This window comes from Nymphaea colorata, chromosome 13 (genome assembly GCF_008831285.2).
Source record: "Nymphaea colorata isolate Beijing-Zhang1983 chromosome 13, ASM883128v2, whole genome shotgun sequence".
Lineage (NCBI taxonomy): Eukaryota > Viridiplantae > Streptophyta > Magnoliopsida > Nymphaeales > Nymphaeaceae > Nymphaea > Nymphaea colorata.
In genome coordinates, this window is record NC_045150.1 from 15,293,793 (window position 1) to 15,303,282 (window position 9,490).

The following is a 9,490-nucleotide window of genomic DNA, read 5'->3' on the forward strand; positions in this document are numbered from 1 at the left end:
ATGTGGGACGTAGACATGTCGGTCGTATATCACATTCAGGCCAAGGAATTTATTCATGGCACCAAATTTCCTAAAGGCTAGTGATTTCGCATAAAATTAAAAGTAAGAGATTAGATGGACGCAAAATACTCCTAATTTGAATCCAGCTAGATCTCATTGAACTGGAGACTGGAGAGTCACAACCACAAGCCGAACATGAACACGCAGATTCAATTTCACCTGCTCCAGGTATTGCGGTTCGAAACATCTTCAAACTTGCGTAGATGAATAAACAAAAGAGATTGCAAAGAAACCAAAACTGTAAGAGACAGCGGCTCAGACACGCACAAATGGGTCCTCATTTGCAGTTATGAACAGAACAAAGTTGTTCATATCCACAAGCAATCTAAATCAGTATCGAGAAATGATATTTGTCATCACAGCCAAATCAGACACCCTAGAAACTTTGAAAACTTTCGAACGCATAGTTGCCACTTTTGCCATAATTATCAATTTAACTATGATATGTCAAAACAATCAGTAACAACCGAAACTCAGCTACTTCCTCGAAGAAAAGAGGCAACGACTCGATTGAAACAACCGAAAAAAACGTTGTGGGATCTTAACGCTTACAGCCTACAGAACAGAACTTATATAGTATAATCCCAATATGATCAAAACTTACAAAAACAAAAAATAAAAGTTATCCATGTTGGGGATTGCGTAACCTGAACATTGGTTTCATAATCACATTCAGGCTTTAAAATCCCCAAACATTATTTAGGAGTAGAGAGGACAGGATCCAATCAGAGAAAAAAGATTGTTCTGCACAAAAAAAATCCACTCCCAAAAGAGAACTCGTCTTGCAGGTAAAAGCCTGAAGAGTATAAAATGGGAAGACGATGAGCCAACGGCATTGTTAAAACTGTATCATGCGTTATAGAATCCCGCAACAGCACGAAGATAAGGGGAAAAAGGATCCAAACCTAAACCCATATGACCAATAAAGGAAATTTCAAGAGCACACAAATTCCAGAGCTAATGAATAAAACCGCAAGCAACTGTTTTTTTCGACGCAATCAGAACGAAAGATCAAATTTTTAGTCTCCGCGGTCAAAATATATGGTTAAAGGACCAAAAGAACTGAAATAAAAAGAAGATAACAAAACTAGGAAAAATTATCTCGAGATTTAGGGGAAAAAAACGATTTCAACTCAATCCTCCAAAAAAATGGATCCTTGTGAAGTTAGTGCTCATATTCTATGGGTGTAAATGGGTCTCTCAAGCCGAAGCAGTCAGGACGAGGAATTTTTTATAATCATCGCACCTTTCCACAAGGATATACCGAATCACTCTTGATCCAAAGGAAAAATTTAAATTACGATCATCAATAAAACAAACGTATATAAACCTACTCGAATTCGTGATTTTCGGCAAAAAACCAAACAAGATAAAGCCGAGGGAAGACCCTAACTAGCATTATCGACACTCGAGCACTAAAAGGTCAGCCCAAGTACGACCCAAAATCAACCGCAATGCACAGAAAATAGTTACAGAACAGAAGCAGAAACCTTTAGAAGAGCTAAAGGGCTTGGGGCTTGTGATGAATGGGATAAGCGCCGAGAGAAAGAGAGACTCGCAGCGCCGACCGACAGGGGTGGACTCCCAAATCAAAGACTTCATAGAAAAAACCCTAGCCATGAACAGCATTTTATAGGGAACTTCTGCCGGGATATACGAGCTTGAGCAAACGGGTCGGGTTCGCGTAGACCGGGCTGCTCAAAACCAAAGCTCGGGTACTGGAAAGGTCTCGGGGGTCCATGCAGACCCGATCTGTACCCTGTCCAATTTTTAAATCGCAGACTTTACCATGCAACCGATCGGCTTAAACGGTTATTCGGATCCCACAAACCCGTTTAAGTTTTATTAGAGGGCATTTGGTAACACGAATATAGGGGCGTTTGATAGTTTTAGATTTGAGATCTTTAAGATTTGAAAACTGTGGATTTAAGATCAAAACCTCTCGTCCGATCTTAAATTCAATCTTTTTTGAAGGAAAGAAGTAAAATATGATCTTAAATGTGCATCTTAGATCTGACTTAAAATTTTTAGAATATTGACATCGGATCCATAGATTTCAAATCCACATTAAACACCCCATATGTTCTTTAGAATATTTTGTCCCATGGTATAGAACACATAATTCTAAAGAACCCAGCAGTCTTATTACCTTTTTCAAGTCGGGCCATTACATTTCATAATTTTATGACATTTGAACAGCTTCTCCAGCCTCTTCTCCCCCTTACCCCAAATTAGGAAGTCTGAGGTCTAAAGTAATCTAAGATACCCAAAATTCTTCAATTCATCCAAATTACTCGGAATGCCTATAATGGGAGTCAAGTTGCAGCTTATGCTTGAACTGGGAAAAGGATTCCCGTTCACACGAAACCATGGATAACTTCAGATCATAAAATTCGCAAATGTATGTTTCAGTTTCCCAGAAATTCGCTGGCTGCCAATGAAATGAGCTGGGAGGTAAGCTCCCCTTTTTCAGATATTCACTGATGTTAGGCAACCATATCAGTGGCTTTACCTTTCGTGTAAACTACAGTTGCAACCGTACTAGTATATATTGGGTTATTTGTATTTTGAGTTATAGCTTTTCCCATGCCCATTGAAGACATTTCAATCTTGAGAAAAATACAGAAGTAAAATAAATAAATAAAACAACCTAGACTGGGGTGTTCAACCAGCGGGGTTGCGTTTATGCAAGGAAATGCTTAAGCATTGACAAAAAGAAACTTTTAGACCTGAATATGAACGAAAAAAATAAACAAGAACCATGGAATTACTTCCTGGCATACAGAAACACATCCCTGAACATTTAAGATGGCCATGGAGAGATAGACTACCTCAAGTAATCAAACTCACGGTTTACATATGAAAGCAGCCATGAACAGAAAGAGTGCCATACCAACCAAATTTGTAACCTTCATTAGCAGTCTCGTTTTCAGCACTTTCCGTTATCAAACTAGAAGCGAAGAAGGAACCGTGCATAGCACTGAACAAAGAACCACCAAATACACCAGCCACATCTAAAACGTGGAATGGATACATAAGGATGTTGTGTTCAGCCTAGAATAAAATCACGAAGTTAAAAGTACCAGATATTCGTAGAGGCATAACATTAAAAGAGGCTTCATCGACCAATAGTATAGACCGAGAAAACAGCAGTAGCAGCTGCAACAAGAGCTCAATACGTAATGACAATCCAAGGGTGTATACCCAACCGAAAAGCTAAGCTCCCAATCACGAACCATTCTAACAAGCTACACCAATTAATGCGTGTATATCAATTAGTTCATAAGGACCACCATTGTATAACCATTTGTCTTCCTTGTGCTAGGTGGAAGAAAATTTGCCAATATTCATAGAGTTTCCTACCATCCCCAACCATGGTGCATGGAAGGCCAAATTCTATTCAGTCGTGTCTTCCAAAATCTGGGATGGGAGGATCCGAACCTCTGAGTAACAGGACCAAAGCCCATTGCCTTTCCTCTTGGCCACGCCTCATGTAAGTTTCTATTCAAACACGAGTGGTAAATATTGGCATCGGTTGTTAGTCCAATTCCAGCCTAGTATCTATGGAAAGAAGTTTTTGATGAGATTCAACACGTGTAAATTCATTGATAATTATATATAATTAAATTAACATAATTAAGGTATTGGGTGTTAGACAATTCCCAGCCTAGCATCTATGGAAGAACGAAGTTGTTGCTGAAGTGTAAATTCATTGGTAATTACATATAATTAAATTAAGATGATTAAGATATTGTATGAAAGTATGATTCTATATTGACAACCACCTCTTTTGTTCGAGGAGACGATCTTTTTAGAAGATAAGAAAGCTATATACCTGTTCTGCTCGGTAAGAGATTGCTAGCTGTGGAGACGTCCATAAGTCTAATGCAAGGGTTCTACACATATTCAAGACTTGCAAAAGTACTGTATGCACCTAAAGGAGCATTCAGAATGGGAGAGGAATCCCCTTAAATGGCAGAGCCACATATAACAGATCGAGAGCAAACTTGCTCACTGTTACGCACCATACTAGATTTTCCAATACTAGCATTCAAGAACAGTTCACAAACTACAGAACAGTGATGGAACTCTTTTATATGCCGCCGCCTAATAAGCATCCCAAAATGAACCAAAAAATTTGGATATTGCTAGTCATGTTTACCAGCACTGTTGTTGATTTGGATCGGCTGAATTAGCGGGTGAAGAAGCTGCCACTGTTGGGCAAAGAACAAAGATGTGAGTACTTCCCAGCATGACCTGATCGTCGTGAAACCATTGCCCACCACAATAGACTTGTCCATATACTGACACAGGCACCAAATAATAACTGGCACAGGCGAGCACATAAAGAAGGGAGACAAAATATTGTTTTCTTTAATTTTCCTTACAAAGTCATTGACAAGCTTGTGAAGTCTTTGGTTAAGACCAAGGGGAGAACATATTTTCTGAAACAAACTAAATTGAAACTGAGGAAGCCATTTGTACACCTCAGCTAGCATCTCTCCGGTTTGAGATTCCATTTGCTCGTGTTGAGGTTAGGGTCGTGCATGTTCATGTGCATGAGAGAGAGATAGAGAGAGAGCGAGAGAGAGAGCAAAATAAAAAGCAGTGTCGTGAAAGCTGAAAACAGAGCCAGTCTACTGTGCAGTAACCACTTCAACAGCAGGTGCATCCTGGTAGCCTGAAATGCCAGTTATCCTGATCCGTGTATTGGGCTGCACAACAATGACCAACATAAGATTATAGTCTATAGACTCTATACCACAAAAACATGCAACATTATGTCCATCGCGTCTGAACTTAAAAGTTGGCTATGGTTCAATTAGCAGGTGTCACTGAAAGTCCAGGGGGATGCACGCATACATATAGAAGAATTATGTGGAATGCTGAGGGAAGTTCTTGAAAAGCATGAAGTATTAATGCTTTCTTATTCAATTGATAGTTTGACAATATGGTTCACTGATTTTTTTTGCAGCTCTATGAAAATGCATCATCAACAATTCACAAGGTAGAAGACAATTTCAGCAGTTTAAGTTAAGAACCCCCACAACCACCAGCTATTTAACAGATCAATTGATAGTTTGACAATATGGTTCACTGATTTTTTTTGCAGCTATACGAAAATGCATCATCAACAATTCACAAGGAAGAAGCCAATTACAGCAGTTTAAGTTAAGAACCCCCACAACCACCAGCTCTTTAACAGATCAATTGATAGTTTGACAATATGGTTCACTGATTTTTTTTGCAGCTCTACGAAAATGCATCATCAACAATTCATAAGGTAGAAGCCAATTTCAGCAGTTTAAGTTACGAACCCCACAACCACCAGCTCTTTAACAGATTGAATTGAACAGTTAAAGATACCAAACGTTTGGGAATGTGAACAATGGTGTAAGTTCATATTAACTTCAACCGTGAATCGGAAATTTGAGAAACCCATACAGTTCAATGATTTGCTGCCAGAAAAATGTATTATCGACAGTTCACAAGGTAGAAACCGAAGTCAGCAGCTTATAATAAAACAGGACGTGCACTGTGGCAATATTCAGCTAAAAGAGTGCTAAGGCTGAAATAGAAATTGGGAAGGAGATTGATGGGGGATCAAAAATGGACCAATGACAATAACTGTTAAATTGAGCTACCTATGTCAAGGGTTTTATATCATTTCACAAATGTCTGAGTGCTTTGAGAAATTGCTGGTAGCAGTTCTGAAGCCAGTCTCTTTTTATATACCTATAGAGCTAATGGAATATAATCTTTCAATTCACTGTAGGATTGAATTATTAAGGAAACAAATCATAAACACATGGCAGCACCTGGCGGTGTCCAATGTTCCTCCGGTAGTTTTTCTTCTTCTTGTATTTGAAGACAATAACTTTGCGATTCAAACCCTGAAACATGTGGACAAAAATTTGTCAGGCGAAGTACAAGAAAAAAAGAAGTTTGATGAAATTGCCTTGAATTGCTTCCAGAGTCTCAGTATTTTACATGCTCTTCCACTACTGCATGAACAGCAGCATTTGGCACAACTGGTTTACCAATATAAGTATTGGACTTGGTTGATACAAGCAAAACATTGTTGAGGATAATCTGCGCCAGAAAAGAGGGAAAGTCAACAAGAGCAAGTTATTATCCCATTAACACAAGTACAAATAGATGCAGATTCCCAAATAACATGAGAGAACAACTTACTGTTAGCAGAGCTAGTAAGATGCAAGCTAGAGCTTCAGGTCATCCATGAACAATTCAAGTTCAAGAAGTTTCAATGCTAAAAGAAAAGGGTCTAGAATTATGACAACTTTCTGCAACCATAAATCACTTGAAGGGCTTGTTACTCCTATAGCACATAGTGAATGCCAGAACGTGACTGCTAAAAGCACTTTTTTCCCAAAATCACTTGAAGGGCTTGTTACTCCTATAGCACATAGTGAATGCCAGACAACAAAATTTAATTAAGCATGTGCCTCCATTGAATGTTTTCCAAATAAGACCATCATTTATTTCATGCCAACCATAAAAGGGCTCAAGCATAATAGAGATTTGTCCTGCAAACTCTTATGGGACTCTCTCTGTAAACAAATCCATCATGATTTATATTTCACATATATCATTATCCAAACATACATTGATTCCCTTAAGGAAGCAGCATCCAGCAGACATCATAAAAACGATAAGTCAATGCTGCAAGCATCCTCCTTCCTGTAATGCCTAGCTAAAGTCCACCTACGAACCTGAACCTTCTTAGCAATCAATTCCTAAGAAATAAATTTTCTTCAGTGAAAAATGGATTTCACACTCCAAATTCAGAATTCATTTGAGTTAGCACTGCATGTTTAGAGAAAAAAAAATCAGCTTTCATTTCATTTCCATAGAAGCAGGCAACAATTTACTTCTTAACTGTTGAAAAATGAAAGCCTCTGCTGTTATTTAAAGCTTATCACACATTTTTGAATTTCAATTCCAGTCCGTACGTTTTTTTCCAGAATATCAAAAAATCTTGCCGTTCTTACTTTTTAGTTTTTACTCCAGAAATAATTCACAAGGAGCCTTACGATGCAATCCACGGACAAGGCCCTGCATCCATTTCAAGTTCCCAACTTTGGTTGCAGGAAGAAGTCGCTACAAAATGGCCTCTGTCACGTACATTTTACACGCCAGCCAGTATAGTTGCATAATTCTACATATTTTAGCCATGGTCAGGGAAACTTAAAGGAATAAACCATAAACGAGGAAAATGGAGAGTCAGGCGTTGACGTTTATGTGTCCTGATTTCCATGATGAAGAGCAAACAACTACATGGAAATAGACAGCTAGTAAAGAACAGGCATGAGAAGTGTGTAAAGCAATGAATGGTAACTGAGATAACACGAAAACAACCAAACCTTGTTAAAAGTAAAGCATGCAAAGAAATGCTTAATGCGAGGCCAAGAAAAGCAACAATTCCATAGAAAGGTCAAATAAAGGAGCAGTGAAACATCATTTGGATTAAAACATGTCTAATTCAACCTTTGCAACGGCAACAAAAAATCAGACCTTATTTTACATAAGAAAAATGAAGAATGCAGAACAGAATTACAAATTTATCTACCTTATCGTTCACGTTGGCACCCTTCAGCCTCTGCACATAGAGAAAGCGTCCGGGGAAGACAATGTACTGCCGGGAGCCCACCTTAAGAGGAAGAACAAAGCAAAGTTTCAATTTCCCAAAAAAAAAAACGGTAGAATTCCCACGACACCCACGTAAGGGAAAATGCTCCAATGAAAAGGAGGAAGGCAGTGGAATAAAAACCCGGACCATGACTACCGCGAATACTTCTTCTCCTTTGGGAATCTGAAGAGGTGCGGCAAGTTGGTTCGCTTCCAGTTCGGCATTTCCGACGGCTTCCGAGTCGGTGGTTTCTTCAGGTTCGGCCAACTCCGCGGCGGTGACGAAGACGGGAGGAAGGACCCGACGATTTGGGACGGATGCGAAAAGAAAACGGCTGACGGTGCTCGACAAACGCGAAGAAGAGGAAGAAGAAGGGAGATGGAGTCGGGTTGTAAGAGCAGGAGAGGGCAGAGAGGTCGCTGTGGATGGTATCCTAGCGGAGGGTGGTGCTGTCGAGATACTGAGGATCGACGCCATGGAAGCCCCTCTCTCTCTCTCCCTCGCGCGCGCAGAGTAGGATTAAGCTACTAGCCCTGAACACCCTATCCGAAAGTTAGCATTACACAGCCCACTGTCTATAACTGAATCTGGATCATATAGAATCGGATCTGAAACTCCGCACTGCCTCTCCGGCGTAACAAACGCCCCCTTACATAAATTGCAGAATTAGTGCAACTGTTTTTAGTGAAATACCGAAGACCTATTCGACACCACAATGCAGTCTTCTTCCACAGCGAGTTGCTAGTGAGTTGCTAGTGTAAAACAAAATACTTTGTCATGTGATCAGAACAGTTCCTTCATTTTTTATACGCTACAGAGTTTTCTTACCACCCTTATTTTGATATTGGATTATGTGCGTCTCCCCAAGCATATTTGCACGCAATTTGGTTGAAACAAAAATTTTAAAAAAATAAATAAATTATTTGAGGTCAAAGGGTTGGGGTGTGACCGCTTTGGCAGAGCAATGGCAAAACTCCATTATGGATGTAAGTTAAAGCTCGTTTGTGAAGCCGTGTTCTTCAGGTACGCGCTATTTGAGTTAGCTTTTATTGAAGTTTTGATTTTACTATGACATATACGTATGTGATGGATTGATGACTTGATGATTGTGATGCATCTTTTCAAATGGGACTTGTAAAAGTGTTTCAGACTTTATAATGAGAATGAGGGTTCTCGCTTGCACAAATGGAGTACCAACGTAGGGGTAAGAAGTGAGCTGGGTCGGCTGCATAGGCATAAAGAGAACAAAGTTTGGCCCATTTTGATGCGCATAACCCATTGGATAATAGTACGTCAGGGCAACAGTATGTCCAAATTAGTGTGGGTGCCCAAACCTCACCAAAGCAGACTCCATTTATACTGCTGACAACATTGTAGACACTGACCTCGCTAGTACAGTCGATGGTCAGTAATCAGAGGAGCCATGCATCTCACCTGTCTTTACTGGAGATGGCAGTCCAGACAAGGCAGAGGAATGGATTAAAGAGGTTGAACGCGTCTTTGAGCTTCTGAAGATGCCAGAAAGGGACAAAATAAATTATGACTCTTATCTGTTGAAAGGTGATGCCAAAGGATGGTGGCAATTGATTCGTCAGATCCAGTTTGCAGGCCAGCAGTCGATCTCATTGAAGCAGTTCAAATTTTCAGCTTATTTCGAAGGATAAAGACATTAAGATCTGAGTAAGTTGTCCTTCCAAACTACAACTTACTCGATTAACAAGCGGCCGACTAGAGTGCTTAACATGAAGTCATCTTATGAAATCCTATTTAAGCATGTTC

At 39.6% G+C, this 9,490-nt stretch overlaps 1 protein-coding gene and 2 non-coding genes across 4 annotated transcripts; all 3 read right to left on the reverse strand.

Annotated features, from left to right (window-relative positions):
* Positions 1 to 310: 310 nt before the first annotated feature.
* LOC116267354 (small nucleolar RNA snoR126) lies at positions 311 to 425 on the reverse strand. The gene has a single exon (XR_004175575.1). It is a non-coding gene; the product is annotated as a small nucleolar RNA snoR126 (small nucleolar RNA).
* Positions 426 to 1,227: 802 nt separating this feature from the next.
* On the reverse strand, positions 1,228 to 1,310 carry LOC116267353 (small nucleolar RNA snoR8a). Its single transcript, XR_004175574.1, has one exon. It is a non-coding gene; the product is annotated as a small nucleolar RNA snoR8a (small nucleolar RNA).
* Positions 1,311 to 4,405: 3,095 nt separating this feature from the next.
* On the reverse strand, positions 4,406 to 8,282 carry LOC116266588 (50S ribosomal protein L21, chloroplastic). 2 transcript variants are annotated; one of them, XM_031647851.2, is made up of 5 exons: positions 7,868 to 8,282; positions 7,652 to 7,732; positions 6,052 to 6,153; positions 5,880 to 5,954; positions 4,406 to 4,775 (listed from the first exon to the last, which is right to left on the reverse strand). In XM_031647851.2, exons 1-5 carry the CDS (start codon positions 8,186 to 8,188, stop codon positions 4,698 to 4,700), a joined length of 657 nt encoding a protein of 218 aa, XP_031503711.1. In that variant the 5' UTR covers positions 8,189 to 8,282; the 3' UTR covers positions 4,406 to 4,697. The 2 variants fall into 2 exon arrangements, with proteins under 2 accessions (XP_031503711.1, XP_031503710.1); XM_031647850.2 differs by having other exon boundaries at positions 7,859 to 8,278.
* Positions 8,283 to 9,490: the final 1,208 nt, after the last annotated feature.